Below are 24,798 nucleotides of genomic sequence, written 5' to 3' on the forward strand. Positions count from 1 at the left end.
ACCCTTCTCTATTTCTCTTGTTCTGTGTAGCCCTTTTCTCGGCACAAAGGATTCTTCAAGGGCTCTTTGCTAGAACGATGATCGCCCAAAGGATCCAAACAAATTCCATCTTCAAATGGCTCCAAGTTGTGCCTTTGAAGGTTTTTCTCTGGGAACAAGCAAGAAACTTTTTTTTCCTTAAAGAGTTGTAAACCTACAGCAAGAATAACACGTTTCTGACATCGTTTCGGTCCAACCATATTTCTTTCCTCAGGCAAGATGTGCAAATTTGCACCAAGCCACCAAACAACACAAGCATGGGTTGAGAACTTGCTGTAAACAACTTCACTACTTTTGCAGCAACCCACAAAAGACAGGCATGCCATCTCAAGAATAAAACAGAGATTAATATGAATCATTACTAATGTGTGTTACATTATGTCAGGCTTTGATTTCCCCATGATTTGCCATCAAACTATCATAAATGTTAAGATGCAAACATAAATAGTTTTCATATGTTTTGTCCTCCCCTAACGGCCTGTTGTGAAATACTTTTATGTGGCACATTATCTGAGTAGATCGCACTAAATCAATCCACAGCTGGTTCTGAAGCTGGCTTAGAGAACAAAACACTTCACACTTCCAGCTTTGTCTTTGGCAGGTGCACATCTATTCTTACACGCTCAGGCTGGCTCCCTGATTTAAAGACAACAACACAATAACACACAGCGAGCACTAACATAAACAATAAAATTTGATTTGTTGTTCTTTGCACTTAGCGTTCTGGTCCGACCTTAAAGGCCTTTCAATAAGAAAAGTGTTACATCTGCGTAGATAACATAATATTGTGCTGAGCTCACTTGATGACTCGGCAACAATTTCTGCTGCCATGATTTTAATGTTCTTGTTTTTTTTTTAAAGTTTTTCTGATTTTTTTCTGTTTTATGGCATGACTGCTTTAAATGACTTGCAGGATTTAATATGTTTTATGGCGTAGTAATGCCAGGGAGGTTAGTGACTATTCGTGTGCATTGTTTAACTATGACTGCACCATAGCTTTCCTTCCAGAACTGCTTCAGTTCAACAGGCTAAAGGACTCATCTCGGACAATCTATGAAAGATATTTATGATTTCGTCTTAACATTGTCTGATGTCTTATGGTGTGATATTTGTTTGACAGAGCATGTGGTAAACCACAACTTATCTTATGAGACAAGATAAGCACGACACCAGATAAGCATAAACAGCCACACTGTACACAACTCTCTGGCAAGAGGAAAACACTTAAAACGTCTCATAGAAAACAAGTGCTAACACTGAAAATGTGCACGGGTCTGTATACAAATAAAACACAGATGGCCAAAAGTCAAAGTTTTTTTCCCTGCAAAATCACTGTTGCATCTGGCCAGGGTGGATTTCTTTCAGTCTTGTATCAGTTCAGATCATCACGTTTCGCTAAATCACTCTGAACCCTCTCCTAAGTGACTATGCCATCCTTTTTAGGTGAGTTTCCAGGTAAGTTCACCTGCAGGTCGAGATGTATACACTAACTAACCCTATTGAGCAAACTGGCCAGTCCAGGTAAGCACAAAACCACATCCAGGTCACCAAACCCCTAATTCCAGGTAAGGTCACCTCTTTCACCAGGTGGGCCTACTTAGCGCTGTCCTTCCCTCACCCCGGACATGCAAGAAGTGGAAGAGAGAGAGACAGAGACAGGGAGAGAGAGAGAGAGAGAGAGAGAGAGAGTGGAGGGGAAGAGTGGGCGGCACGTCTGTGGAGGCCTAAGCGGAGGGCACTGGTGGGAAGAAGGAGTCCTGCGCTGCAACAATACCCCCTTTATCCAGCACCAACACTGCGCCGACAGGCAGCCCTTTGATACGCAGCCAAGACAAACCACTGTGTTGGGTTACAGCTCCTCTGCGCTTGTGTTTAATAAACTACAGTCTGTCTGCATTCTGCCTTGCGTCAATCACACACACACACACACACACATCCATACACATACCTAATACACACATCCATATACACAATCACACACAGGATTACGGACACGGACACACACACACACAGACACAGACACACACACACGCACACACACACACACACACACACAGCTTTCAGGGGTTAGTCTCTTACTTCATTATGAGTCATTAATGGTTTGCTTACAAACATCATATCCCCTCGAGACGACAGAAACAAACACGGAGCTGAGGGGGGCTGGGGGGTTGGACCCATTAGAAGAGCAGAACCATGGCTGCTGTAAAAACAAGGCCAATGACTGGAAAGGCGTCAAACCACGACTAGACTGGTATGAATGCTAAAAATTCCATGTGGGAATACACTCAAGCTGCCGGACACCCAAGGGTAACATAAAAGCCTTCTCAGGGAGGCTCTGACAGAGAGGGGGGCAGAAAGAAAGAGAGAGAGAGAGAGAGAGAGATGGTGGAAACTCTGCACATGCAGATAGACAGAGAGACACACCGACAGACAGAAACCATGAGCGGGCATGCTGGTCATTGAACAGTTCTCGTTGCGCAGCAGTAATCGAGAGTGACAGTCACCTGTAAAGTGGGATTAGAGCCTGCTCACGTGCACACCTGATGGTAAAGCAATTCACCAAGACAAGGCATCAGTTCAGTTCTTCCAGATCTGCGTATATGGCCAGGGTATGCAGCTCAGTTGTGGGATCCTGCCTATTGCATCACTGAGAGATGAAGCCTGTTTTCTACATGAGATCATCCCAACTTGTTGGTATACAATTACCATGATGAATGTTTACAAAAACGTTCCGATTTTTTTTTTTTCGGTCATGTTAATGTATGTCTCACAGAAGGCGTCTCGCAAAAGATCACAGTTATTATCACACCACATTGATGAGGAAATATGAAATACAGTGCCCTATCCACAGTGTAAACAGACATTAGTCTTCCTGGCAAACAAATTAACTCGCCACAGGACTGCTTGTTTTTTTTATGCACCGTCATGAATTAAGTCAATAAACTAAATGCTTCATAAAAACAGAAAAATCCTACTTAAAAACCCTCAATTTATGGAAAATGTGTCATTGAACAGCATTAAGCAAGACCAGATGAAAAGAATGGCATTCAGTAAGAACTTTTAGTGTCAAATTTAGGTGTCAGGCATGTCTGGTGGTTACTGTTAAGCGTGCGACCTGTACACTATTCATCTGACCAGGCCTGTAATTGTTTCCTCTATAGTAGTTATATGTACACAGACCTGTGGGGGTCTGTGTATGACATTCTAAGGCCTCCACGTCCTTCTGCAAAGTGGGCATTGGAAAAGGGCAGTCTGTGTGTGTTGAGAGCGTGTTTGTGTGTTTCACAGTGCCTGTGTGTGTGTGTGTGTGTGTGTGTGTCTGTCAGCGTGCCAGCATTCCTCCTTCACCTTGTGAGACCTAGCCATGCTAACTGAGAAGGAAACAGAGAAGTGTGTGTGCATGTACACACTCATACACACACACACACACACACACACACACATACACACACACACACAGTCAGTGGTTCTGCTTGGCTGGAAGTGTCACTACACCCCCAGCAACACCCTGGCATCTGCGCTGCGGAGCTGAGCACGCATCAGTGGCCACTCCTCCGGCCAGCGGGAGCACTTCAGCACCAATATCCACTAATTAGCCCTGGACCACATGACCCAGTTCAACCGGCTACTTCAGCTAATGCACAGCCATTTGGGCATCAACTTCTACTCACAGACCATCTCCCTTTCAACATGCAACGAGTGCAGTTTAATAATAGAAAAACCTATGACTTTTAAGAAGATTCTTGCTAAACTCTTGCTGACTATCTGTGATGGTGGAGATGCCATTGGCATTTAGATGGGAAGAGAGTGAGACCGAGATTGAAGAGTTTCTGGATCCTTCTATGGACCATCACTGACCTTCATTTGCTAAGTACTAATTACAGGCCTGCATGAATAGGAGGGGGAGGGGCACTACAGCATTGAGGGGGGGGGGGGCCATCACTTCAACAGACAGTGCGAGACTGTCCCCCTGTGGCCAGCCCAACAAGTGATACAGCACACTGACCCTTTGGTGCAGTGGCGCTGCTTCACACTTGGGTGGAAGGTGCAAATGTGAGTATGTGCTGATGATTAAAGAGAATGAAATATGCTGCAGGTTTTTGCTGAGGGTGACACTTCAGCTGCACTCTATGAACTGACCAGCAGTGTTCCATAACAGGAAAATTATGCTTTGTGGCCCAATACTGCCCCCTGGAGGACATCACTCTTTGAGTTCAACTTGCTACTCCTGACTTGCCTTACAAAGCAAACTCCAGTGAGCCAACCATCTTGCTTTAATAATATTTCAAGCAAGATACAGATTCTGATCCTGACAATAACAATGATGAAGGTGATGATGACGACGCTGAGACAGACATACCTGCGGTTCGTCTTCTTCTCGCTCTCTTCTCTCTCAGAAACGAGTCGCACCTCCTCCTTCTTCAATTTCTTCAGTTTGGATGCGATCCTCTCCCTCATGCCCGCGACATCTGGGTTACCTCCATCATCATCCCCCTCTTCCAAATCTGATCCCTGGAATGAAAGAAGATTAGCTAGTTGATTTATATCACAAGAAAGACTATCAAAAAAAGGCAATATAGATAAAGCGTTTGGGAAACAAATCACACTCCTACCTCAGATGAGTCTCCGGTTCCTTTCCTGAACAAACAGAAAAGAGAAGTGACACAGTTGACAATGTGAGGGGGGTAATTATCCTGCCATGGTGCTAAGAAATGCACCTTACATAAATAAAAGCAAAATGATCATTGTTAAAACGTAAATAAAGTCCATAAAATAGAGCATACATTTCATAATTTCAACATACTTGTAATAGAAAGAAAAATCTTGAACAGAACTGAAAACATACTACAATAAATTAAATCCAACTGAGAACCAAACCATCCATGGGACAGAGTCACTCTGCAGCAGGCACAATGCATTGAAGTGAGTAGGACAAGGCCAAACTCAGCTGTGCTGGTCATAGCTGAGGTGAACTGGACCTGGCTGAACACACCTGTCAATAGCTGGAACTGCACTGAGCCGGGGGTCGTCCTTCAATAAGTCGTGACTACTTTTGCCTTTGCCCTTCAACGTCTGCAGGAAGAAACATATTTTACCATGCATGCCTCAAACACAGATATGCACATATCATGCACAGTCTTCAGGATAATGCAGTGATATTTCCCAGAAATAGTAGAGGACACACTTTTAAAAAGTACAGGAATTACCTGACTGACTTGGTTCACCAACTCCTCATCTTCTTCCGCTTCCTCTCCAAAAGACAACAAACTGAAGTTCCTGGAAGAGGAGACAAATAGAGGGCATGACCGTCTTAATAACACTTTTTTATTTCAGTGTCCATTTCTCACTTTTAAAAATCTAAGGGAGAAGGCCAAACAAATTTATGTGCAATGTTTTGGTCTACCATCAGTGAGTGATCCATTAATGTCTCCATTATGTTGGCATTCCTACTGGCGGTGCCGGTGCAAACAGAACAAAAAAGCTCTAGGAACTGTGTAGTTCTAGGGGTAGCCTCTCCAGTTAGTAGTTCTAAGGACTGTTTGGTCCAAAAAATGCCTACAGTAAACTAAACCACTAAAGTAAAACACTGCACCTACTAGCTGTAATTTTCCAACTGGTGGGATGACGGTAATCTGCGACACATTTTCAGTAGGATTTTATAAGATGTGGAGGAAGGGACAAAGGGCTCATACTTGGTTGCTTTGGACTGAGATTTCTTCCCTTCTTCTTTGGAGTGGTCCTTCTTATGTTTTTTGCTTTCACGTGGAATGATGTCATCAAAGGGTGAGTGTAGAACCTGTGGGTAATTTGGAGGGGTGCTGCTGAGCATCAACACTTCTATAGTCCATGAAATGAACCCCGCAAAGCCCCACAGGTCTCCATCTTACCTCTGTGGAACGAATCTTATGTGGATTCAACGGTCTCTCATCTGAGTCACATTCCACCTCAGCTAGCCGCAACAAGTTATAGACTGTATCGCCAGCAACCTGCATCAAACCAATCACTCATCAATCTGGAGTTTGAGACTATACAGAGTTATGCGATTCTTTATTTTACACACACTAGAATGCTCATGTGTAACAAAATGCATTCTTGGCTTAGGTCTGCAAACAGAAATCAGCAACATTAAGTTTGTGCACTGCAGGGGGAGAATATCTTTCAAGTAAGATCATGAGAGCATATTACCTTTCCAAATATGGTGTGCTTGTTGTTGAGCTCATCAGCTCGAGCCAGAGTGAAAAAGAACTGGCTGCCATTATCATGAGGCCCAGCGTTTGCCATGGCAACCAGCCCTCGCCGGTTGAAGCGCAGTCTGGAATGGAACTCATCCTAGAGAGAACAAACCCAAAACAGTGTCACTAAATCTGCAGCTTAAACACAGTTTGTTTTTCTTTTTGCCTTGTGTATCTCTCTCTCACTCACACACATACACACACACACAATGCTGAGCTAAACTTATGATACTAATAATGCAGTTTTTTTTTTTTTTTTTGAAAAGGCACCCTTTCAAACATATTTGAAATATTTTAATGATGCATAACTGTAACACTGACAATATGACAAATATTTCCTTAAGTTGGAGCAAGATATTGGATGTTACTTGAAGATGAAAGACGAAGATGTACCTTAAAAGGGCGCCCAAATATAGACTCTCCCCCAGACCCTGTGCCTGTGGGATCACCACCCTGGATAATGAACTCTGGTACAACCCGATGAAATATGGTACCATCATAGTAACCTGTGAGGATGAAATCCTTTGAGATGCAGTTGGCAGAATACACTGACACAAAATATGTTTCGGTGATGCTGATGGTGGCATGAACAGCACAATATATCAATGTAGTGTCATTGAAGCTCAAGTGAATAAGACGTAGATTGAATCTATCTCATATGTTTATGTGATAATCGGCAGAATAATTTACCTTCCATACAAAGCTGAACGAAATTCCGACAAGCTTTTGGTGCTTCTTTAGACCATAGCTCCACGTCGATGTCTCCAGCTGATGTCTTAATCAAAACCTACAGGAAGTTATTTGTTATGATTGGATCTTGGACAGATATCGAGATTTAATTTTGAAATAACTATTCATAGCTAGTTTCCCCTGTAACCCCCCTAACCTGTTAATTTAAGAAGAGCTTTGAAACATATAGATCGAAGCCTACCTTGCCATTTGTTGGTGGCTCTTGAATGTATATGTTACTCATTTTGCAAGATGTACCACGTAGAGTGTATTGGTTGTTAGATTACACAGCATAAGCTTTATTTTCGCGTTAGTGTAACTCAAACTTAGACGCACAGTATTCTGTTGTTTTAAATTATTTGTATTTGCTTACACAAAACAAAATATCCGTAGCGCCATGTTTTATGTCTTCCTCGTTAAAGTCGCTTAAAAATGGTAAAATTCTGCTCTGATTCTCTGCCCCCTGCTGCAGTGGAATATAAACAACAGCAGTTATGGTCTGACTGCATTTCTTGAAATATCCACCAAAATAACAGTTTCTACAGTTTTATATATGCATATATATTTTTAAATACCAATGGGCAAAAATTAACCTGCATGGGTCATGAACTGGGTTTGTACAGCCTGCTATGATCATAGACAATAAAGAGAGGGCTATGACTCTTTGTTTCACCCCGGACCACAATAGATGATGGACAATTCAAAAGTTCTGAGTTCGTAGCTCAGACGTGAAAACGTCAGCGTCCAGTTTAAAGTGTTACAGTTATACATAAAGTACAGTTATGGCCCAGCCAGGTAAACTTTTTACATTTTTAAACTTGCATTAAGGTATATTGTATTTTTAAGACCGTTTAAAGTGTTTAAATGGGCTATTTAAGTATAAGGTTGCTAGTTCGGTATGGCTTATCCCTTGTGTTATTAGCGGTTACCTATAAGCTAGCTGGCTAACATAATTGAACTCCGATTAGCTTCTGAAATGTTTGCATAGATTGCTTTTACTAGCTGATAGCGATGTGTAACCAGTGTTAGAAAACAATATTGGTATAGATGACTGGAAATTCATGTCATGCATCAGTAATACAGATATATATTGGTTTACTTTAGAGCTTCATGTTAGCTGAGTGAGCCACAACATAGGGACCTTGATTGAACGTAAACTTTACTACCACTTGAATAGTATGTCTCAGACCTATGTTTGGTATGTGGCATAGTTACTTTATAAATCAATCTCCCAGTGCAGCACAACGTTTATTGTATGTAGTTACCAGATTATTGTTTGGAGTATTGAAGATATAAAACAGCCTAAGTTGTGTGTGTGTGTGTGTGTGTGTGTGTGTGTATATATATATATATATATATATATATATATATATATATATATATATATATATATATATATATATATATATATATATATATATATATTGCTGCATAACTATTGATCTACACCACTGATAGGTGCAAATAAGGACATTAGAGCTGGCTGTAAAAGATGTGGATATCGTAAGTATCCTTTACTTGCTTCTCGTGGTCTTATACAGTGTATGCTTTTTTAAGGGACTTTGTTGGGAAAGCTGAGTGTGGGTTCTATTTGATTTTCTTTTGTGTCTTTTCAGCGGGACATCTGACATTTGAGTGCCGCAACTTCCTGCGTGTGGATCCGGGGAAGGATATTGTGTTGGACGTGAGCAGCACCAGCACAGAGGAGAGTGAGGTTGAGGAGCAGACCGCGCAACGCAGGGAGAAGCCCAGCAGACCCTCTCGCTCTCGAGGTCAGTGTCTGCTGTGGTCAGCGAATCAGGTTCCCCCTCCATGCCTGATAGGCTTGTTTTTGGGAAAAGCAAAGTGGACTGTAGGCTCCATGGGAAAAATAGTGAGAAAGTACTGTAAAAGTTACCATTACCATATGCAACACTACATAAACCTCTGGGACAGTCAAAAGTAGTGAGTAGGGCAAAACAGTCAGCAGGATCCGATGGAAATGGTTTGAACATTCTGGATTTAAAAGTGTGAAAGTCTGTGATTTTTCTCTGTTTGGTTATCATACAGTTTGGTTCTGTAATGTGTTTGGTATTTGTTGTGCTCCAGAGTTTATTTTATAAATCATAGAACTGGTGCAAACACTTTGGCCTTTGCTATGTGTCTGCAAGTATTACTTTACTAATTGTTCATTGTCACTTGCAAAGGGTTTTAATCATTTGGCATGCATGGCTACTCAGGTTCAGATGATGAAAGGAAACGCCATAAAAAGAAGAGCAGAGAGAGGTCCCACAAAAAGGCAAAGAAGAGGTATGATAATCAACTGTAGATGTATTAACAAATACAACACATCACACATACAAACACTGGTTGATATATCCATTAAGAATGTATTTTTATATTGGCACATTTCAAATACCAGATTTCAAAAACCATGTTCAGAAATGTTATGTGTACAAAGGACATCAGTATTCAAACATTGAATTTGGAGCAGTTTTAAATGACACAATGATATTCATGAAATTAACTTTAAGTACCTTCACAGCTTCTTAGTGATTATTCAGTTTTGGTAGGTAGATCTTTAAGGTATTGCTCAGCTCTATCACATATTGGCTATGGTCAAACACTACTTTGTATGAATGGAGATGGGATGGTCTTCTTTTGTTTGTGCACCCAGGTCATATACATCAAGTGAGGAAGATGAGGAAGAGGAGGGGCAAAAGCATAAGCACAAGAAAAGCAAAAGCCACAAGAAGAAAGACAAAAAGAAACACGAGAAGGAGAAGCGACACAAGAAAAAACATAAGTCAAAGGAAGAGTCCTCATCTGATAGTTCTACATCTTCCTCGGGCACTGATTGACAGACTCAGACACTGTATTTGTATGTATGTACATGTGTGTACCAAATACACACACTCCCCGACCCCAACATACAACTCCAACCTTGATTTGTGATTTGGATCCTTTTTTTTTAGACCAGAGATCAAGTCTGTAACACCTCAAAACAGGCAGACAACATCCACAGTGTAAATTCCACAGACTTTTTCCATCATGATTGACAAAGACAAAGGTGACAAGATTTGTTGTAAACCCCCACTCTCATATTCTTTTTTTCTGTGAAAACTTGTGTGGGTGTGTATTTCCATGTTTTGTATCAAGAGGTAAATAAAAATTTGCTTGTACCATTCCAGTAATTTCCATGCGTACATACATCCTTAAAACTGATTCAGAATGCTGCAGCACACCTGGTCTTCAATCAGCCAAAGAGGACAAATGTAACTCCTTTCCTAGTTACTCTTCATTGGCTCCCTATAGTGGCCAGAATAACATTTAAATCTCTCACCTTGGCCTATAGGACACTTACTGGATCTGCTCCTTGCTATTTCAATTCTATGATCCAGCTCTACATCCCCAATTGCCCACTGCAGTCTTCTGTTGGGCGTCTTTTGTGTCGACCAGCCATAAACTAAATTCAAGACACTTTTCCTAAATGGTTCCTCATAGGTGGAATGAGCTGCCCAGTGCTCCCCGTTCCTGTGATAGTTTTGGGTCTTTCAAGAGGTGTCTAAAGACATCTGTTCAGCATACACTTCATAAATTAAGTGGTTCCTATGAAAACGGTTTGTATATTATGGTAATTGTTTATTTTCATTAGGCTATTGATCATTTATATTGCATTTACATTATTGTTTATTATTGCTAATGTAGTCTTACCAACAATTTAAAATTGTTCACTGTTAAATTTTATTTATTCTGTATTGTTTTTATTGTAAGTCGCTTTGGACAAAAACATCTGTTAAATCATATAACCATAACCATACTCGTTGCACATGACATCAAATTTGATGATTGCTCTATCTTGCTTAAATACTGGTATACATTTTGAGCTATGAAATCCATTTTGTTGCATAAAATAAAACAACTGGATGAGTTACTCATCTCGGGGTGTGAGGGTTACTCCCTGGCAATAGGTGGCGCACATGATCACCAATGTGTTGTATACGCCGCCAACAACATTAGGAACAAGGGAGAGTCGGGAGAGTAGTAAATAATGGCCTCCGATACAGAATGTGCCGCATCAGAAAATAAACGAAAATTAGAAGAAGATGAAGCTGGGGAGGATGAGTGGATTGGACCTATGCCTTCTGAGGCAGCAAAAACAAAGAAAAGAAAAGGTACTCTACTGCACTTCCGAAGAGGATGTGGAGTAACGTTAGCCTAACTTAATGTTAGCCATGTGCTAAACAACGTTAGCTGGTTTCCACACAAGTTTCAAACTTGGTATCAACTTGCCTCACCCTTGCTTTATGTGACATAGCTTGACCAGAACTGCTAAATTAGTGGTCATTGTTTTAATGTGAATTGAACTCTTTGTTGTAGTTTTGGAGTATGAGCGCGTTTACCTGGACAATCTGCCGTCAGCCAGCATGTATGAACGGAGCTACATGCACAGAGATGTGATTACATACATTGTCTGCACAAAGTAGGTGTATGTGCTTACATTATACATGATGCTTTCTTTTTATTGGATTAAAAATATATCAATCTATTAATGTTCCTTTATAGACTCCCACGCTCCTATGGGACTACTGCATACGATAAAAGTCCTATTTGAGTATCTACTAGGCTAAGTTAGTAAGTCTATAATAGTTAGTAGTTAGGGTTAGTTGTATGTGCAGCATACAACCCTTGTTGATCTTGTTGGCTTTCTAGTAACATTCGGCGATATCTCTTGCAGAACTGATTTCATTATAACAGCCAGTCAGGATGGACACGTGAAGTTCTGGAAGAAGAAGGAGGATGAGGGGATTGAGTTTGTCAAACACTTCCGCAGTCACCTTGGTATGTCTAACCATAAAAAAGTACGGCTGTGTGTTACTGTACTGTAAGTTACTGTATTTGTCACTACAGAATCAGTTTTGACCCTGTGTTGCCGTTTCATCTTTTAGGGGTGGTGGAGTGTATATCGGTCAGTGCAGAAGGTGCTCTGCTCTGTTCGGTTGGAGATGACCAGGCCATGAAGGTCTTTGATGTTGTCAACTTTGACATGATCAATATGCTGAAACTAGAGTATGTATCACTCATTTGTTTTAATTAAGATTATGTGTTGTTATGCATGTGAAGTGGGTATGTGCCGCAATGGTCAACCTAATCTCATTCTTCGTGCTGTCTCTTCAATCCTCACTAGTTTTCATCCTGGCCAGTGTGAGTGGATCTACAACCCAGGGGACGCCATATCCACTGTGGCCTGCTCTGAGAAATCCACTGGAAAAATATTCGTTTACGACGGCCGTGGCGGCAACCAGCCGCTTCACACATTCGAAAAGATGCACTCTGCCCCCCTCTCTCAGATTCGCCTGAACGCCAAGTTCCATGTCATTGTGTCTGCGGACAAGACTGGCATGGTGGAGTACTGGACTGGTCTGCCCAGAGAGTTCAAGTTCCCCAGACATGTTCAGTGGGAGTACAAGACAGACACTGACCTGTATGAGTTTGCAAAGCACAAAACCTACCCCACCAGCTTGACCTTTTCCACAGACGGCAAGAAGATGGCCACCATTGCCACCGACAGGAAGGTCAGGATCTTTCGCTTCCTGACTGGGAAGCTGATGAGGGTGTTTGACGAATCATTAACAGTAAGTCCAGCCTGCTGGATATCGTATTCTCTCGTTTACGTAAGAAGTTGCCAGCACTTTTGTTAGTGGGCAAACGAAAGAGATTGAGTGAGAGGGTGGTGAGATGGTAAGAAATGTATGTGGGCTCTAGGTTCTGCCCCAGTGGATTATACATTGGAGCACAGAGACTGTGATTCCTGCTCAGCACAAGCAAAAGTGTAAAAAGATTTTTTACCTAAACTGGAAGTAGGCCTTGGCTAGCTTTAGGTATATCACCATGGATGTGACCGATGTCACATAATACCTCTGCCTGGGCCATTTGTATCATGTATAAACTGTGCCTGATGGCGTCCTTTACTTTTCTGCAGATGTTTACAGAACTGCAGCAGATGCGGCAGCAGCTCCCTGATATGGAGTTTGGGCGACGAATGGCTGTGGAGCGGGAGCTGGGGAAGGTTGATGGCATCCGCCTAACCAACATCATCTTTGATGAGACGGGACACTTTGTGCTCTACGGTACAATGCTGGGCATCAAGGTCATCAATGTGGAAACCAACAGGTGAGGCACAAGGATTAGAAAAGTCTGATCCATATATGTCTTGGAATATGCAGGAGAGATGTACTTTGTAAAGCCACATTGAGGAAATTTGATTTAGTACAATGGTTAAGTACTAAAAGTTTGCGTTAAAAATACATCCATTCCATCAGCATCCCAAGCAGAGATGAGCATCCCAGCAATAGCCGTGAGCATATTCTGACCCTGTTTCCTTGCATCTTTCATAGATGTGTTCGTATCCTGGGCAAGCTAGAGAACATCCGCGTGGTGCAGCTTAGCCTCTTTCAGGGGGTCTCCAAGGCTGCCAAAGCTGCCCCCACTGTTGAGATGAAGGCCTCTGATAACCCCGCACTCCAAAGCGATGAGCCTGACCCTACCATCTTCTGCACTGCCTTCAAGAAGAACCGCTTTTATTTGGTGAGAGAGACAAAGCCACCTGGTTCTCTGTGCAGTGCATTGTAGTCATGACCTGATTGTCTCGGTGAGACTTTGATGTCAGTCTGACAATCTTTTGAACATTCTCATTTTGGTTCCACCACAGTTCACAAAGCGGGAGCCAGAGGACACCAAGAGCGCCGACTCTGATCGAGACATCTTCAACGAGAAGCCCTCTAAGGAGGAGGTGATGGCCGCTACCCAGGCCGAAGGACCAAAGAGGGTGTCGGACAGCGCAATCATCCACACGACCATGGGAGACGTCCACATCAAACTATTCCCTGTGGAGTAAGGCCTTATACCAGATCACACTACACAGCTTGCTTGGTGCAGCCTTCATTGTTAAACTCCTTCCCTCCCTCCCTCCCTCCACTCGGCAGCCATATTGTAACGATTTTTGGGCACTTATCGGGCATCAGTTTCAGCAGACATGCATGTGCGAAAAGCTTCACGACGCCAACCTTGTTCCAGCGGCGAGATCACAACACAGGATTGCCACGATATATATTCACAACATACCACATGATTGGCACAATAACGCAGAACCCCATGCATTTCTTTGGAGGATTTTTTGAGTGCTGTGTCTCCTCATTTGAAAGTCTCTGGTTAGACTTTACTTTGAGTTAACACATTTGTTTCCTGCTTTGAAGGAATTGTCACCTGTAGTATTTACCTTTGGACTGTAGAGTGTGTGTGTGTGTGTGTGTGTGTGACTGTTTCCAAGCGTTTCATTTTGTTTTTTTCCTCAGGTGCCCCAAAACGGTGGAGAATTTCTGTGTGCACAGCAGGAATGGCTACTTCAATGGACACATATTCCACAGAGTCATTAAAGTAAGTGTAGGCATCACTCTGCACTATCAGAGAGTGAAATGTGTTTTGTAGCTTTCATATACAACACGTCAGAGGCACCGCATTCTGAAGTTCCTTGAACTCTGACGGTGGCTCATGGTGACAGCTTGTACTATTTTGCCCTCACCCCAGCACAAAACAGTAGTCGCTTTGTATCTGAAAGTGCCATCTGGCTGTCTTTGTTTTCCAGGGGTTTATGATCCAGACGGGTGATCCGACGGGCACAGGCATGGGCGGTGAGAGCATCTGGGGTGGTGAGTTTGAGGACGAGTTCCATGCCACGCTACGCCACGACCGGCCGTACACGCTGAGTATGGCCAACGCAGGTCCCGGCACCAATGGATCCCAGTTCTTCGTCACTGTTGTTCCCACGGTAACACCTCTTCCTGACTGCATTCTAGCACACATTTTTGATTAGGTTCAACTGACCGGACGTATTTGTCATCTATATTAGTGTTATATTGTACACCCTATTTCATTTGGTCATTGTGTGTTTGTTTTTAGCCATGGCTGGACAACAAGCACACGGTCTTTGGGAGGTGTACGAAAGGGATGGAGGTGGTTCAGAGGATCTCCAATGTAAAGGTCAACCCCAAAACAGACAAACCGTATGAGGACATCAGCATCATTAACATCACCATCAAGTAAACTCTTAACAAGGGAATCATCGGAGGCTTTTTTTAAAATGTACAATAAAAAGTATTGTGTATGTAAGTGGGTGTAACGTGTATTACTGCATGGGTGTAGAAAATTAAATGGGCCACACAACCATGAGCTAGTTTTTTTTAATAGCATTACACAACTTATTAAGTCATACAAAAGCCATCAAAGTTCACAAGTTACAAATGTGTTGATGTGTGCTGTGCTTCACAAGTTCCCAGAACTCGTGTGAGGAAAGAAAGCAGATTGGCCAAACTTTATGGGGCTGGGGGCTGAGTTTTTAAGAGTCTATTTTCACACATGCTCATGACCTACACATCGCACAGCCAAGAGAGAATGAGAGGATAAGTCTCCCCACAGCAATGCCTGTGACACATACCCCACTCCGCTATGTTTTCAGGACACACTAACAAAATCAGCGCAGAGAAGATTAAGGGCGAGATTCCCAAATATGGATTAAGCCTAGTATTTGACTGAGAAAAAAAAGAAAAAAAACCTTCAGTGATTTCAGGTTTCCATTCTGTCTCTGCGACTAAGCTTAATCGGGAAAATGGGAAACTGGCCAAATGTGCTCAGATTTGTATCCTCTCCATATGACTAGATTAAGGAGAACCTACAGGTGACCCCACATCTGCAGTTACTTCCTCCCACAGCTGCATACATCACACCCATATGTACCACAACAACTTAGTACATACAAAACAACATAAATAGCATTTTCAGTAACCTGCATCTTTGTAACAAACCCATTAATTCAACTAACACATTGCAAGGGAATAGGAACCTGCACCCGCTAAAGGTGTTCAACTTAAAAATTCAATAATATTAATAAAAATATTACAAAGACCTTAAATATGGAGGGTGTTACATGTAGCTCTTTGTTCATTGCTCAGACAGAGGTTATGCTGCTGATTTGGCAATGAGAAACAGACAGGTGCTTCTCCAGCTTGTCTGTTTTAAGCTGGACGCTTGAGGCACGGAGAAGTCAACGATTATCTGAAGACAACCACTTTGAATAACAGGCCTTAGGAATTCACATTAATTCATTAATAGGTCATTAATCCAAGACATAAGTAACACTTTCATAATCAATCAATCAATCTTAAGAGTCAATCATAGTAGAATGAGAACCATTTGCCTAGTCTGATTTGCACAGACTGCATATTCATTTAGTGTGGTCGGACCTGTCCGCCTACTGAAATTGCTTTGAGATCTACTGATCTGACACATCAGACCCTCGTCTTAAGCACAGCCATAACACTACACAGATGCCAACAGCTCAGCGGCTAAGCTATGATAAAGGTACAACAAAGTGCTGGATTCTGATCAACACTGAATTACAGAGCTGAACTACGAGGTTTTATACTTAGTAGAGACAACTGGTTATGCTGTAATACACAGAACCGACACAAAAATGTCTGTTTATGATCGTATTGATAGCTGGATGAGCACTAAGTGTATTTATGCCATTTCTTGAAGGGCTGGGAGAGTAACCAACTAATGTAAGACTAGCAGTAGCAGCGTATAGCCAAAGTTACTACTATACACAGAGGAATAGCAACAATAAAACAGCCCAGCAGTTAAACCTCATGACGTTCACATTTTAAAAAGGATGCGAGGGACGTGAATAATTACTCTACTCCATGTAGACGGGTCGAAGGCGGAGCTAACAGGGCAGCTTCATGTGCACACATCCAGCAACATCATCATGAGGAGTAAGCACTAGCCAAGCACAAAGTTCAATAGATCCAGTGGAGGGCGACATGTTGTGGGCACTGGAGATTTGGCTGAGAAGAACCACGATGGCAGGCCAGTTTGGTTCCTTCCTCTGTCCTCAGCCTCCCGGCCAGGCCTGGGTTGGGTCAGTAGAGTTGGGGCTGTATATAACGACATCCAAATCTACTCGGAGAGCTCTACTGAATAAGATGATGAGGAAGCTTCAAAAGACCGGGAGCATCGTAACTGCCATCATTCAACATTTACAGTTTCTCAGGCAGATCACCGGAATTGCATTGGATTGGAGAAACACTCTCAGGTGTTTGGAGAGGATGGATTTGGTGTGATTTTTTTTTCTTACTTTTTTTCTTGGAATGGTGAGTAATATTAAGTGACTAACAGTGGAGGATGAGCATGAGTGAGGAGGGTTGATGGTCTTGTGATGCTTACAGGAAGTGAAGGGGTCTACTAGGATTGTGTGAATGCTGGATGATTTCTCATGGCTATTGGATGGTTGTGGATATCACTACAAGTAAAGGGGGGGGGGGGGCAGTCTGAAGTCAGGTCAAAAGGGTCTGTCCTCAGGCGACGTCCAGCACACCGGCTGCCACCAGCTGCCTGGAGAGCCAGTCGAGACCCTCGTGGAGGCCGAGGCCGCTGCGCGCGTCGCAGCCCTGGATGTGCCAGCTGCGGCCGCAGCACAGTTTATGCAAACTCAGCAGCTCCGTCATCTCCTCCACAGACACGGCGCCTGCCACATCCTGCACAACAACAACAACAAACAAAGTGGAATATTATACTTCAATTTCATTTTCCGACTGTCAGAAATGTATATTCAAGACGACAAATGCTTGGGCAGACTGAAATGATAGTAGTAGTCATTAGCGAGCATAAAACCTTGAACCAATAAACCTACAGGCTGATCTATTCCTTTGAAGCATTTTGTCATCTCACCTGTTTGTTGGCAAAGATGAGCAGTAGTGCATCTCGCAGTTCCTTCTCTGTAAGCAGCTTGGCCAGCTCACTATGGGACTCCATCAGCCTATCTCTGTGACAGCTGTCGATAACAAACACCACCGCTACACACACACACACGCAGGATAAGTGATCTATTAACCTGCTGTTTCCTGTTTAACAGCTATGCCTACAACAAATCCTTACAGTGATGTAGATAAAGCCATCTTTTTTTATTTATTTGACTTCTCTTTTGCTTATTTCATTTTGCTCTGAAGAAGAACAATCATTGGCAATTCTTGCACTTTACAGTGAACCCCAGTGACTTGTTGCCATGGTAATGTTTGAGCACAGAGCAGCCAACTTTCCCATTTCCCTTGAAGTAGCTGCTTCAGAAACCAGCATGGCTCTGTGTGTTCAACTATTTTGAGATCCCTATTCAACTATTTACAGAACATAAAACAGCCACACCTATGAACAATGAAAAACAATGACAGGAAGATTAAAGAGAGAGAGAGAGGGAGGGGAAGGGGCATACCTTGGGTGTTCAGATAGTAGTGCTTCCACAGGGGGCGAAGTTTGTGCTTCCCCCCTACATCCCAAATGGTGAACTTGAGGTTTTTGTACTCCACTGTTTCCACGTTAAAACCTGTATGAAGGGGAGACCAGAGCAGATGGTATCACGAAAAGAGGAAGCTGTCGGTCAGAGAGAGAGAGTCCAGAGACATGGTGGGACCTAACTCCAGAGACATGGTGGGACCTAACTCAAGAGACATGGTGGGACCTAACTGGTGGGACCTAACTCCAGAGACATGGTGGGACCTAACTCCAGAGACATGGTGGGACCTAACTGGTTGGACCTAACTCCAGAGACAGGGTGGGACCTAACTGGTGGGACCTAACTCCAGAGACATGGTAGGACCTAACTCCAGAGACATGGTAGGACCTAACTCCAGGACTAGAAGATGTTTTGGGTTGCAGAGAATTCACTAAAAAAATCAGATGGTTAGTCTCTGAACAACAGTAAGATTTTAATGCAGCCCTATGCATTACTTTAATTGTGTAATTCTGGAGTCTCCTACATATCGGAAGCAGGCATTGGGATTCCTCAAGTTAATCATCCATTATGTGAGGGCTTTAATAGTGGTTGCATCATGATCAGCATGTTTGCCATTTTGGCATACACCTGCAGTACATGACATTTATTTACTGTGTATGCCCGGAAAAGAGCCTGCAAATAAGAGTATGGTGAAATGGGAAGGAAAACAAAACATTTATGTGTTGAAATCAGTACATAGATTTAGCAACTGCTATTACGTCTCATTTCCTAACAGCCAAAAGGCAAAACATCAGGCTGCTTTAAGACAAATCACACATAGTGTTTCTCTGTTCAATGCAGCTAACACATAATGTAAAACAATATAATTGTTGTATTGCTAGGGGCCTTTCTGCACCTTTACTGGTTCAGTCCTTGACTGTGGTGTGAGAGATACTACAATAGCTATTGATTATGTAACACTAGTATGTTTTTATGTGCAACTACTTTTGGTATCATTCTGAAATTATTTTGATGCTAAACGGTCATGTAAAAGAGAGACACACTATGTATTTTTTACACCCATAAAAAATGTAAGAATAGCCACATTACAGCATGTCACCTACCGGTATTTGCATATTTGCAAGATTTTATCAGTGGCATCTGAGTGGTTGTTGGTGGTGACTTTGCATACTTGCTAATTTTAGACCTAAACTCTAATGTTGATTCAAATGTGATAATACATCCAATATTAACAGGTCACTAGCAGGCCATTTTGTTTACCTATGGTGGGAATGGGTTGCATGAACTCATCGTGCTTCAACTTGAAGAGAATGGTGGTCTTCCCAGCACCATCCAGGCCCAGAGTGACCACACGGATCTCCATCTTGGGCCCGATGTGCACACGGTTGTCCTAGAAGGGTGAAAGTATTTTTATGAGGATGATTACTGGCGAGCATGCAGCCTAACCTTGATCTCCTTAATGGGGGTATATTTTTGCCATACAATCAATACAAACGGTCTTGTTACTCCTTGCAAGTTATCATCATTATTTGGCCAACGATGTATTGCAGCATTCATTGTCAGTGCTTCAGAAAGCAATCATACAGGCTGTGAATATAGGGGCCCTAATTTAAACGACAAGCAAAAAAGAGTCCCGTGCATGAACTAAAGCGGTCATGTAGTGTGTAGCAGCACTGAGCTGATTCACTGATGCTAAGGATCTTGCTCATTACCGGTATATTAAATCATCAAATTAGCTTTAGTTAAGACTTTAGACTTAGCTGCCTTTAATTTAAGGTATGATTATAAAATTCCACCAAAACTTCTTATTTCCATGTCTTGACATTATATGTCTGTTTGGAATTATGAGGCCATTCTCCAACTGTGCTATTCTCTGAGCAGGATGCTGATGTACCTTAGTAAAGGTGACAGGAATGCCTGCGTCTAGCTGGATATGGTCGGCCAACTCGGTGAACTGCTGCTGCTGTTTCTGTAAGGTCTCCAGTAGCCGATTTATTTCCTGCTTTGCCAACACCACCCTGCAATCATCCTAAAGGGGGACATCACGTGATTACAGACACATACATACTGTGTATACATACACCAGGAGAACACTTATACCTTTTATATACACTACATCCCAATGAAAACATGCTAGAAACCATAATATAAACCATAATATTAAAGTGTTAAATGAGACTTGAGAACTGGCACTATACCTGCTGCAGGGTTTTCTCACAGTGCAGGCATGCTGTGGACACCTGAGACAGGAGGATGGTCATGTCCTCCTGCTGCTGCCGGAGCCAGATGAGGCGCTCGCGCACGTGAGCGTCCACCACACTCAGAGCCATCTCCTCCTGCCGACACAGGGTCTCGTGCAGCTCGGCGAAGTATGCCCGCACACACGAGCGAGCACTCTCTGCCGTGCCAGGAACCTGACAGGAAACCACATGCAAGTGATTGTATGACTGCAAAATACAAAAACTCTAATTAGCGTCTCACTGTAAGGCTGAACAAAGCTACATGTGTGTGTATATATTATATGTATATAAATAATTGCAGTTGATTTACATGTCAATTTTGACAGCACTAGTATAAATGCATCAGCTCTCACAGATTAAGAGTTTGTGTTTGAGAGTTTATTTGCTTGTTTATTTATTTGAACACTTCTTACATGTTCTGTGTGAGACATGCCAATGCTGTCCTCCACCACCTGCTCACCCCCCTCTATCTGCTGGACAATGCCGGCCAGCTTGCGGGAGTACTCGGACACCTCCTCTGTGAAGGTGCGGATGCAGTGTGCCATGTCCAGGATGGAAGCACGGATCTGGTTAGCCTCAGCCTCCAACACTGCATGCTATCCAGGAGAAAACCCACTCAGGATTAATGCCCTATGCAACAATTTTAGCAAAAATGACCTTAATTATGCAGGTTGAGAGTCGTTCTGATGGTTCTACAACACTTTTTGGGTCGTTTGGTGGGTGCTTCGTCTCCCCCTAGTGCTTCTCCGCGGAAAAACCGAATATGCAACTTTCTGGTCACGGTCGGAACACATCCGGATGTAACTCGGCGGAAATACTCGAAAATGTAGTCAGATTTAGTCAGATTGTAGTTTCTAAGAAGACTGCAAAACGGACTCCGACTTGGCTTTGTTGCTGTTGAAATTGTAAGTAGCCTACCTTTGGGTGAACTTCGTTTTTGTAATGTGATTTTTGCTCGACCGTTTTATTGTGAGCCCTATGTGTTTAGCTTGGTTTATTGATGCTAGCTCGCTAGCTATTGGGGGTTTAGCGTAGCAGTCACTTGCTACCGAAGCTGCAGGGGGAGCTATGTCGTGAATAATGCGAGCCCAAATCAGGCGAAAACCCAGAAACAGCGAAGGAATAACCAGACCTGCATAGGGCTTCTTTAAAGGAGAGTTTACATGCCCAACAGACAGCTCCTTTTGTCTCACTAAAACTCTGCAACCATACTTTTTTCACACTTTGCAGTCTCAGTCTCAATTTCAAATGCGTCCAACACTTCACGCTTCTGTCATGTGATGATGTGGGGCTATTTTAATTCCAAAGGCCAAAGGAACTTTATCAGGATGCATAGTATCCTGGATCCATAAAATAACTGGCCTTTAAAAATAAAAATCAGCCTGCCTCTATGGAAATTTAACATTGGGGTATGTATACTTATGGCCCTTGCATTTTAAGGAAGAACATTTATTTATTTACAATATAAATATAATTAAGGCATTAAGATCAATTTCCAAAAGATGATTTTTTTTTTTATTCCTCTTTATAGTCAACTTTAGCATGGGTATGTAAACTTATGAGCACAACTGTAACCTTGTGGATGCATGTGTTTTCCCCTTCACAGATCATGTGACTTCTGCTATCCAGACACCTCATGATAACTATTATACTCCCTACTGTGACAGAGCTGCCCACACCCTTGATCTGATCTGTACCTTATGTCCCTGGTGCTTGCCGTACTCCTTGCAGACACAGCACATGAGGGGTCCCGGGAGGCAGCCGTCCTCCAGGCAGACGAACTCGATGGCGTGCACCTGGTGCTGCGGGCAGAGCGTGCGTTCGTGGGGCTTGTCCTCCAGCGGCACGCGCCGGTGTTTGGCCAGCGTGCGCGTGGAGTGTGTGAGCAGAGAGCACTCGGCGCACAGGTGCGTGGCACACACTGTGCAGTACATGGACGCTGTGTGGCTCTCGTCCTCGTCGCAGCGGATGATGCGCTAAAACAGACGCAGGGCGGAGGTTAGGCATCTAGAGGGCATGCCTTTCATCTCATCTCAGGTCATCATGTTTGTGTGATATGTATATTCATATTATTAATTGCTGCTGTAACACAACAATTTCCTTTTGGGAATGAACACAATAGTATATCTATCTATCAATCAATCAATTACATCCATATAATTTAGTAACTGTTCTTACATACACTCTACACTCGATGAGTAGTAGGAACAAACACTGATACCACTGAAGCAGATCTACAAGTAAAGTTTGGCAACAAACGTGCTGCATCATAGAATGGTTGACACACGATCACTACTAACTGCAACAGCAGTTTGGAAATATTTGAGATGTACCGGTATGATAGCACTGCATGGCGTTGCTGTATGACAACAATAGGCATGTCTTGGAAGAACTAGAAGTACATAGAGCAAATGAGGAAATCCAAATCCTAAAACTGTCTGATCCACATGGCAGTGTCTTGCTACCTACCTCACCCATCTCCTTGAGCGCATCCTCAGTAATACCGGACTGGTTTGAGGCTCCATTTTGCAACCTCTCCAAAAGCTCCAACAAAGCAAAATTCTTCTTCAGACCCCAAACACCTGAATCTCCTGATGAGCAGCAAATAAAACAACAAATTCAGTTTACTACAAAAACAATAACCCACATGTGTCAAACACATCGTTAGTTAATATGACACATATCAGTTCATTTCAGTGTAGTTTGTCTGACCTTTTATGAACACATCTTTATTCATAGCGTTCATATTGTACAGGCGACTCACCCAGCTCTGTGACCTGTCTGTCGAAGGGGCAGCGCACGGCCCTGCCATGCAACGGTAGCCGCGTCAGGCAATCATGACAGACAGTGTGACCACAAAGCAGCAGTCGCGGGACCTTCTCCCCCTGGAGCGAAAAAACGTCTTCACAGACTCCACACTCTAGAACCTGCAGGCAAGCATTAATGACTTAATTCTTTCTCACACAATCAAAATAACACTTTGCACATTTGACAATCAAATTTAGAATTCAGAGCTGCTTAACGCTTTGCTGATTCCCATGTTGTTGAGCAGCATAGCATTCATTTAAACCTTCCGCATAACATAATTAGCTGAGCTGTTTCACTCGGTGCTAGGAACTTAAATCCCATGCTCTCTTAAAAGTAAATAGCATGGTAGGCGATTAGATTAGCTAATGATAAGCTCAACGTCTGGTGCAGAGATGAGATTTATGAACTAGTTCCAACTAAAATATCTAAAATATGATTCACGTAATATTACTGCTCCATAAGCATTTTCATTGTGACATCGTCCCTTGTCATCTACAGGTTGTTTGTCTCTTTTGAGCTAGCTATCTAATTTAGTCCATCAGACATAATAACAGCGCACAAGCTGGCATGAGCTCTCTGGCTGGCTGTGTTCTAGCCAGCAAAGGCATTTGCCTATATGTCAAAAATGATCGCAACAACAAGGCTCTCGAAAATATTTCAACGTTTGGTGTATGCACGTTATTGCAAGACACTGTTATGCCCCATAAACATAATAACTCTCACTATTAGTACTGTCTTTTGTTTGCTTATTTTCTAGCTGGCTAGCTACGTCTGCGTGCGTCCATCCGTATTGTGGAGTTGCGCTGCGCCTCAGCCACGGAGGCACATCCTGACGTTGACTAAGACGATGGTGAGAGTAATATAAATAGCATAGCACATTTCTCTCTACTCCCAAACACAATGGTATACCTTTACTGTGTTCCCCGCGGTGCCCCTACTATATCGGGGACCCGATTCCATTGCTGCGGCGGCCCCTGGCTTGTTTATACCCGCAACAGCAGCAGCAGCAGCGGCCATCCTTGGACTCAACCATCTGCGAAATCTCACCCGTAAAAATGTCCAAGTACATGTAGCCAAAGAGGCAACAGTGGGCTATAATATATATTGTATACAGAGGATGTATCTTTTTAAATACATTTCTCTGCACGCATATAATTATTAAGTTGTTACATTTGAAGTTACACACATATTTAAATTATTTTCGGAGTGCACGAAACAAGTAAAATGATAGCATAACTTTAGGCTACCTACAACAAAAAAATGGAACGTTCTGTCAGCTGTTTCCGTCAGTTTATGACCGATAGCGCAGTTACCTGCCACAAAAAAATTCATTCAGTTTTTATTCAGAGTATTTACTTCTATGTTTTAATCAACACAACTTGACCAAAAAACAAGCTTTGGTTGGGAAACTGCTAGTTTGTTATCA

The 24,798-nt window shown here is 42.7% G+C and overlaps 4 protein-coding genes across 5 annotated transcripts in view; 2 read left to right on the top strand and 2 right to left on the bottom strand.

Moving 5' to 3' along the window:
* Positions 1 to 7,411, bottom strand: part of cwc27 (CWC27 spliceosome associated cyclophilin) — a 34,362-nt gene extending 26,951 nt beyond the window's left edge. The window contains exons 1-10 of the mRNA XM_076303673.1: positions 7,204 to 7,411; positions 6,963 to 7,059; positions 6,666 to 6,778; positions 6,226 to 6,369; positions 5,928 to 6,026; positions 5,733 to 5,836; positions 5,247 to 5,316; positions 5,033 to 5,112; positions 4,653 to 4,677; positions 4,400 to 4,551 (exon numbers count right to left, since the gene is read on the bottom strand). Coding sequence (XP_076159788.1) covers positions 4,400 to 4,551; positions 4,653 to 4,677; positions 5,033 to 5,112; positions 5,247 to 5,316; positions 5,733 to 5,836; positions 5,928 to 6,026; positions 6,226 to 6,369; positions 6,666 to 6,778; positions 6,963 to 7,059; positions 7,204 to 7,245 — 926 coding nt within the window. The 5' untranslated portion in view covers positions 7,246 to 7,411. The remainder of the gene's footprint in view (positions 1 to 4,399; positions 4,552 to 4,652; positions 4,678 to 5,032; positions 5,113 to 5,246; positions 5,317 to 5,732; positions 5,837 to 5,927; positions 6,027 to 6,225; positions 6,370 to 6,665; positions 6,779 to 6,962; positions 7,060 to 7,203) is intronic.
* Positions 7,412 to 7,708: 297 nt separating this feature from the next.
* On the top strand, positions 7,709 to 10,170 carry srek1ip1 (SREK1-interacting protein 1). The gene is made up of 5 exons (XM_076303677.1): positions 7,709 to 7,796; positions 8,460 to 8,504; positions 8,618 to 8,773; positions 9,221 to 9,290; positions 9,658 to 10,170. Exons 1-5 carry the CDS (start codon positions 7,784 to 7,786, stop codon positions 9,839 to 9,841), a joined length of 468 nt encoding a protein of 155 aa, XP_076159792.1. The 5' UTR covers positions 7,709 to 7,783; the 3' UTR covers positions 9,842 to 10,170.
* Positions 10,171 to 10,991: 821 nt separating this feature from the next.
* On the top strand, positions 10,992 to 15,149 carry ppwd1 (peptidylprolyl isomerase domain and WD repeat containing 1). Its single transcript, XM_076303674.1, has 11 exons — positions 10,992 to 11,155; positions 11,361 to 11,463; positions 11,719 to 11,822; positions 11,930 to 12,050; positions 12,169 to 12,616; positions 12,964 to 13,154; positions 13,379 to 13,568; positions 13,693 to 13,874; positions 14,336 to 14,417; positions 14,626 to 14,808; positions 14,940 to 15,149. The coding sequence occupies exons 1-11, from the start codon at positions 11,032 to 11,034 to the stop codon at positions 15,081 to 15,083; spliced, it is 1,872 nt and encodes a 623-aa protein (XP_076159789.1). The 5' UTR covers positions 10,992 to 11,031; the 3' UTR covers positions 15,084 to 15,149.
* Positions 15,150 to 15,206: 57 nt separating this feature from the next.
* On the bottom strand, positions 15,207 to 24,391 carry trim23 (tripartite motif containing 23). 2 transcript variants are annotated; one of them, XM_076303676.1, is made up of 11 exons: positions 24,282 to 24,391; positions 23,329 to 23,491; positions 23,034 to 23,155; positions 22,262 to 22,540; positions 20,978 to 21,160; positions 20,523 to 20,738; positions 20,219 to 20,353; positions 19,585 to 19,714; positions 18,304 to 18,414; positions 17,766 to 17,890; positions 15,207 to 17,572 (listed from the first exon to the last, which is right to left on the bottom strand). In XM_076303676.1, the coding sequence occupies exons 1-11, from the start codon at positions 24,387 to 24,389 to the stop codon at positions 17,393 to 17,395; spliced, it is 1,752 nt and encodes a 583-aa protein (XP_076159791.1). In that variant the 5' UTR covers positions 24,390 to 24,391; the 3' UTR covers positions 15,207 to 17,392. The 2 variants fall into 2 exon arrangements, with proteins under 2 accessions (XP_076159791.1, XP_076159790.1); XM_076303675.1 differs by having other exon boundaries at positions 20,523 to 20,771.
* Positions 24,392 to 24,798: the final 407 nt, after the last annotated feature.

The sequence above is a fragment of the Alosa pseudoharengus genome, unplaced genomic scaffold (genome assembly GCF_046254945.1).
Source record: "Alosa pseudoharengus isolate Yale_2024_CS ecotype anadromous, Long Island Sound unplaced genomic scaffold, YU_APseudo_1.1 YU_APseudo_1.1_scf_24, whole genome shotgun sequence".
NCBI classification, from domain to species: Eukaryota; Metazoa; Chordata; class Actinopteri; order Clupeiformes; family Clupeidae; genus Alosa; species Alosa pseudoharengus.

Excerpts from the sequence above, each read along its gene's own strand:
- srek1ip1 (XM_076303677.1), top strand. Across the intron at positions 8,505-8,617 it reads CTGTAAAAGATGTGGATATC|CGGGACATCTGACATTTGAG; the intron begins GTAAGTATCCTT and ends GTGTCTTTTCAG. Across the intron at positions 9,291-9,657 it reads CACAAAAAGGCAAAGAAGAG|GTCATATACATCAAGTGAGG; the intron begins GTATGATAATCA and ends TTGTGCACCCAG.
- ppwd1 (XM_076303674.1), top strand. The coding sequence starts at position 11,032 with ATGGCCTCCGATACAGAATGTGCCGCATCAGAAAATAAACGAAAATTA. Across the intron at positions 11,156-11,360 it reads AAAAACAAAGAAAAGAAAAG|TTTTGGAGTATGAGCGCGTT; the intron begins GTACTCTACTGC and ends TCTTTGTTGTAG. Across the intron at positions 14,418-14,625 it reads TATTCCACAGAGTCATTAAA|GGGTTTATGATCCAGACGGG; the intron begins GTAAGTGTAGGC and ends TTTGTTTTCCAG.
- trim23 (XM_076303675.1), bottom strand. The coding sequence starts at position 24,389 with ATGGCCGCTGCTGCTGCTGCTGTTGCGGGTATAAACAAGCCAGGGGCC. Across the intron at positions 23,492-24,281 it reads CCGCGGGGAACACAGTAAAG|GTTCTAGAGTGTGGAGTCTG; the intron begins GTATACCATTGT and ends GCTTGCCTGCAG. Across the intron at positions 19,715-20,218 it reads TTCCTGTCACCTTTACTAAG|GACAACCGTGTGCACATCGG; the intron begins GTACATCAGCAT and ends TCACCCTTCTAG.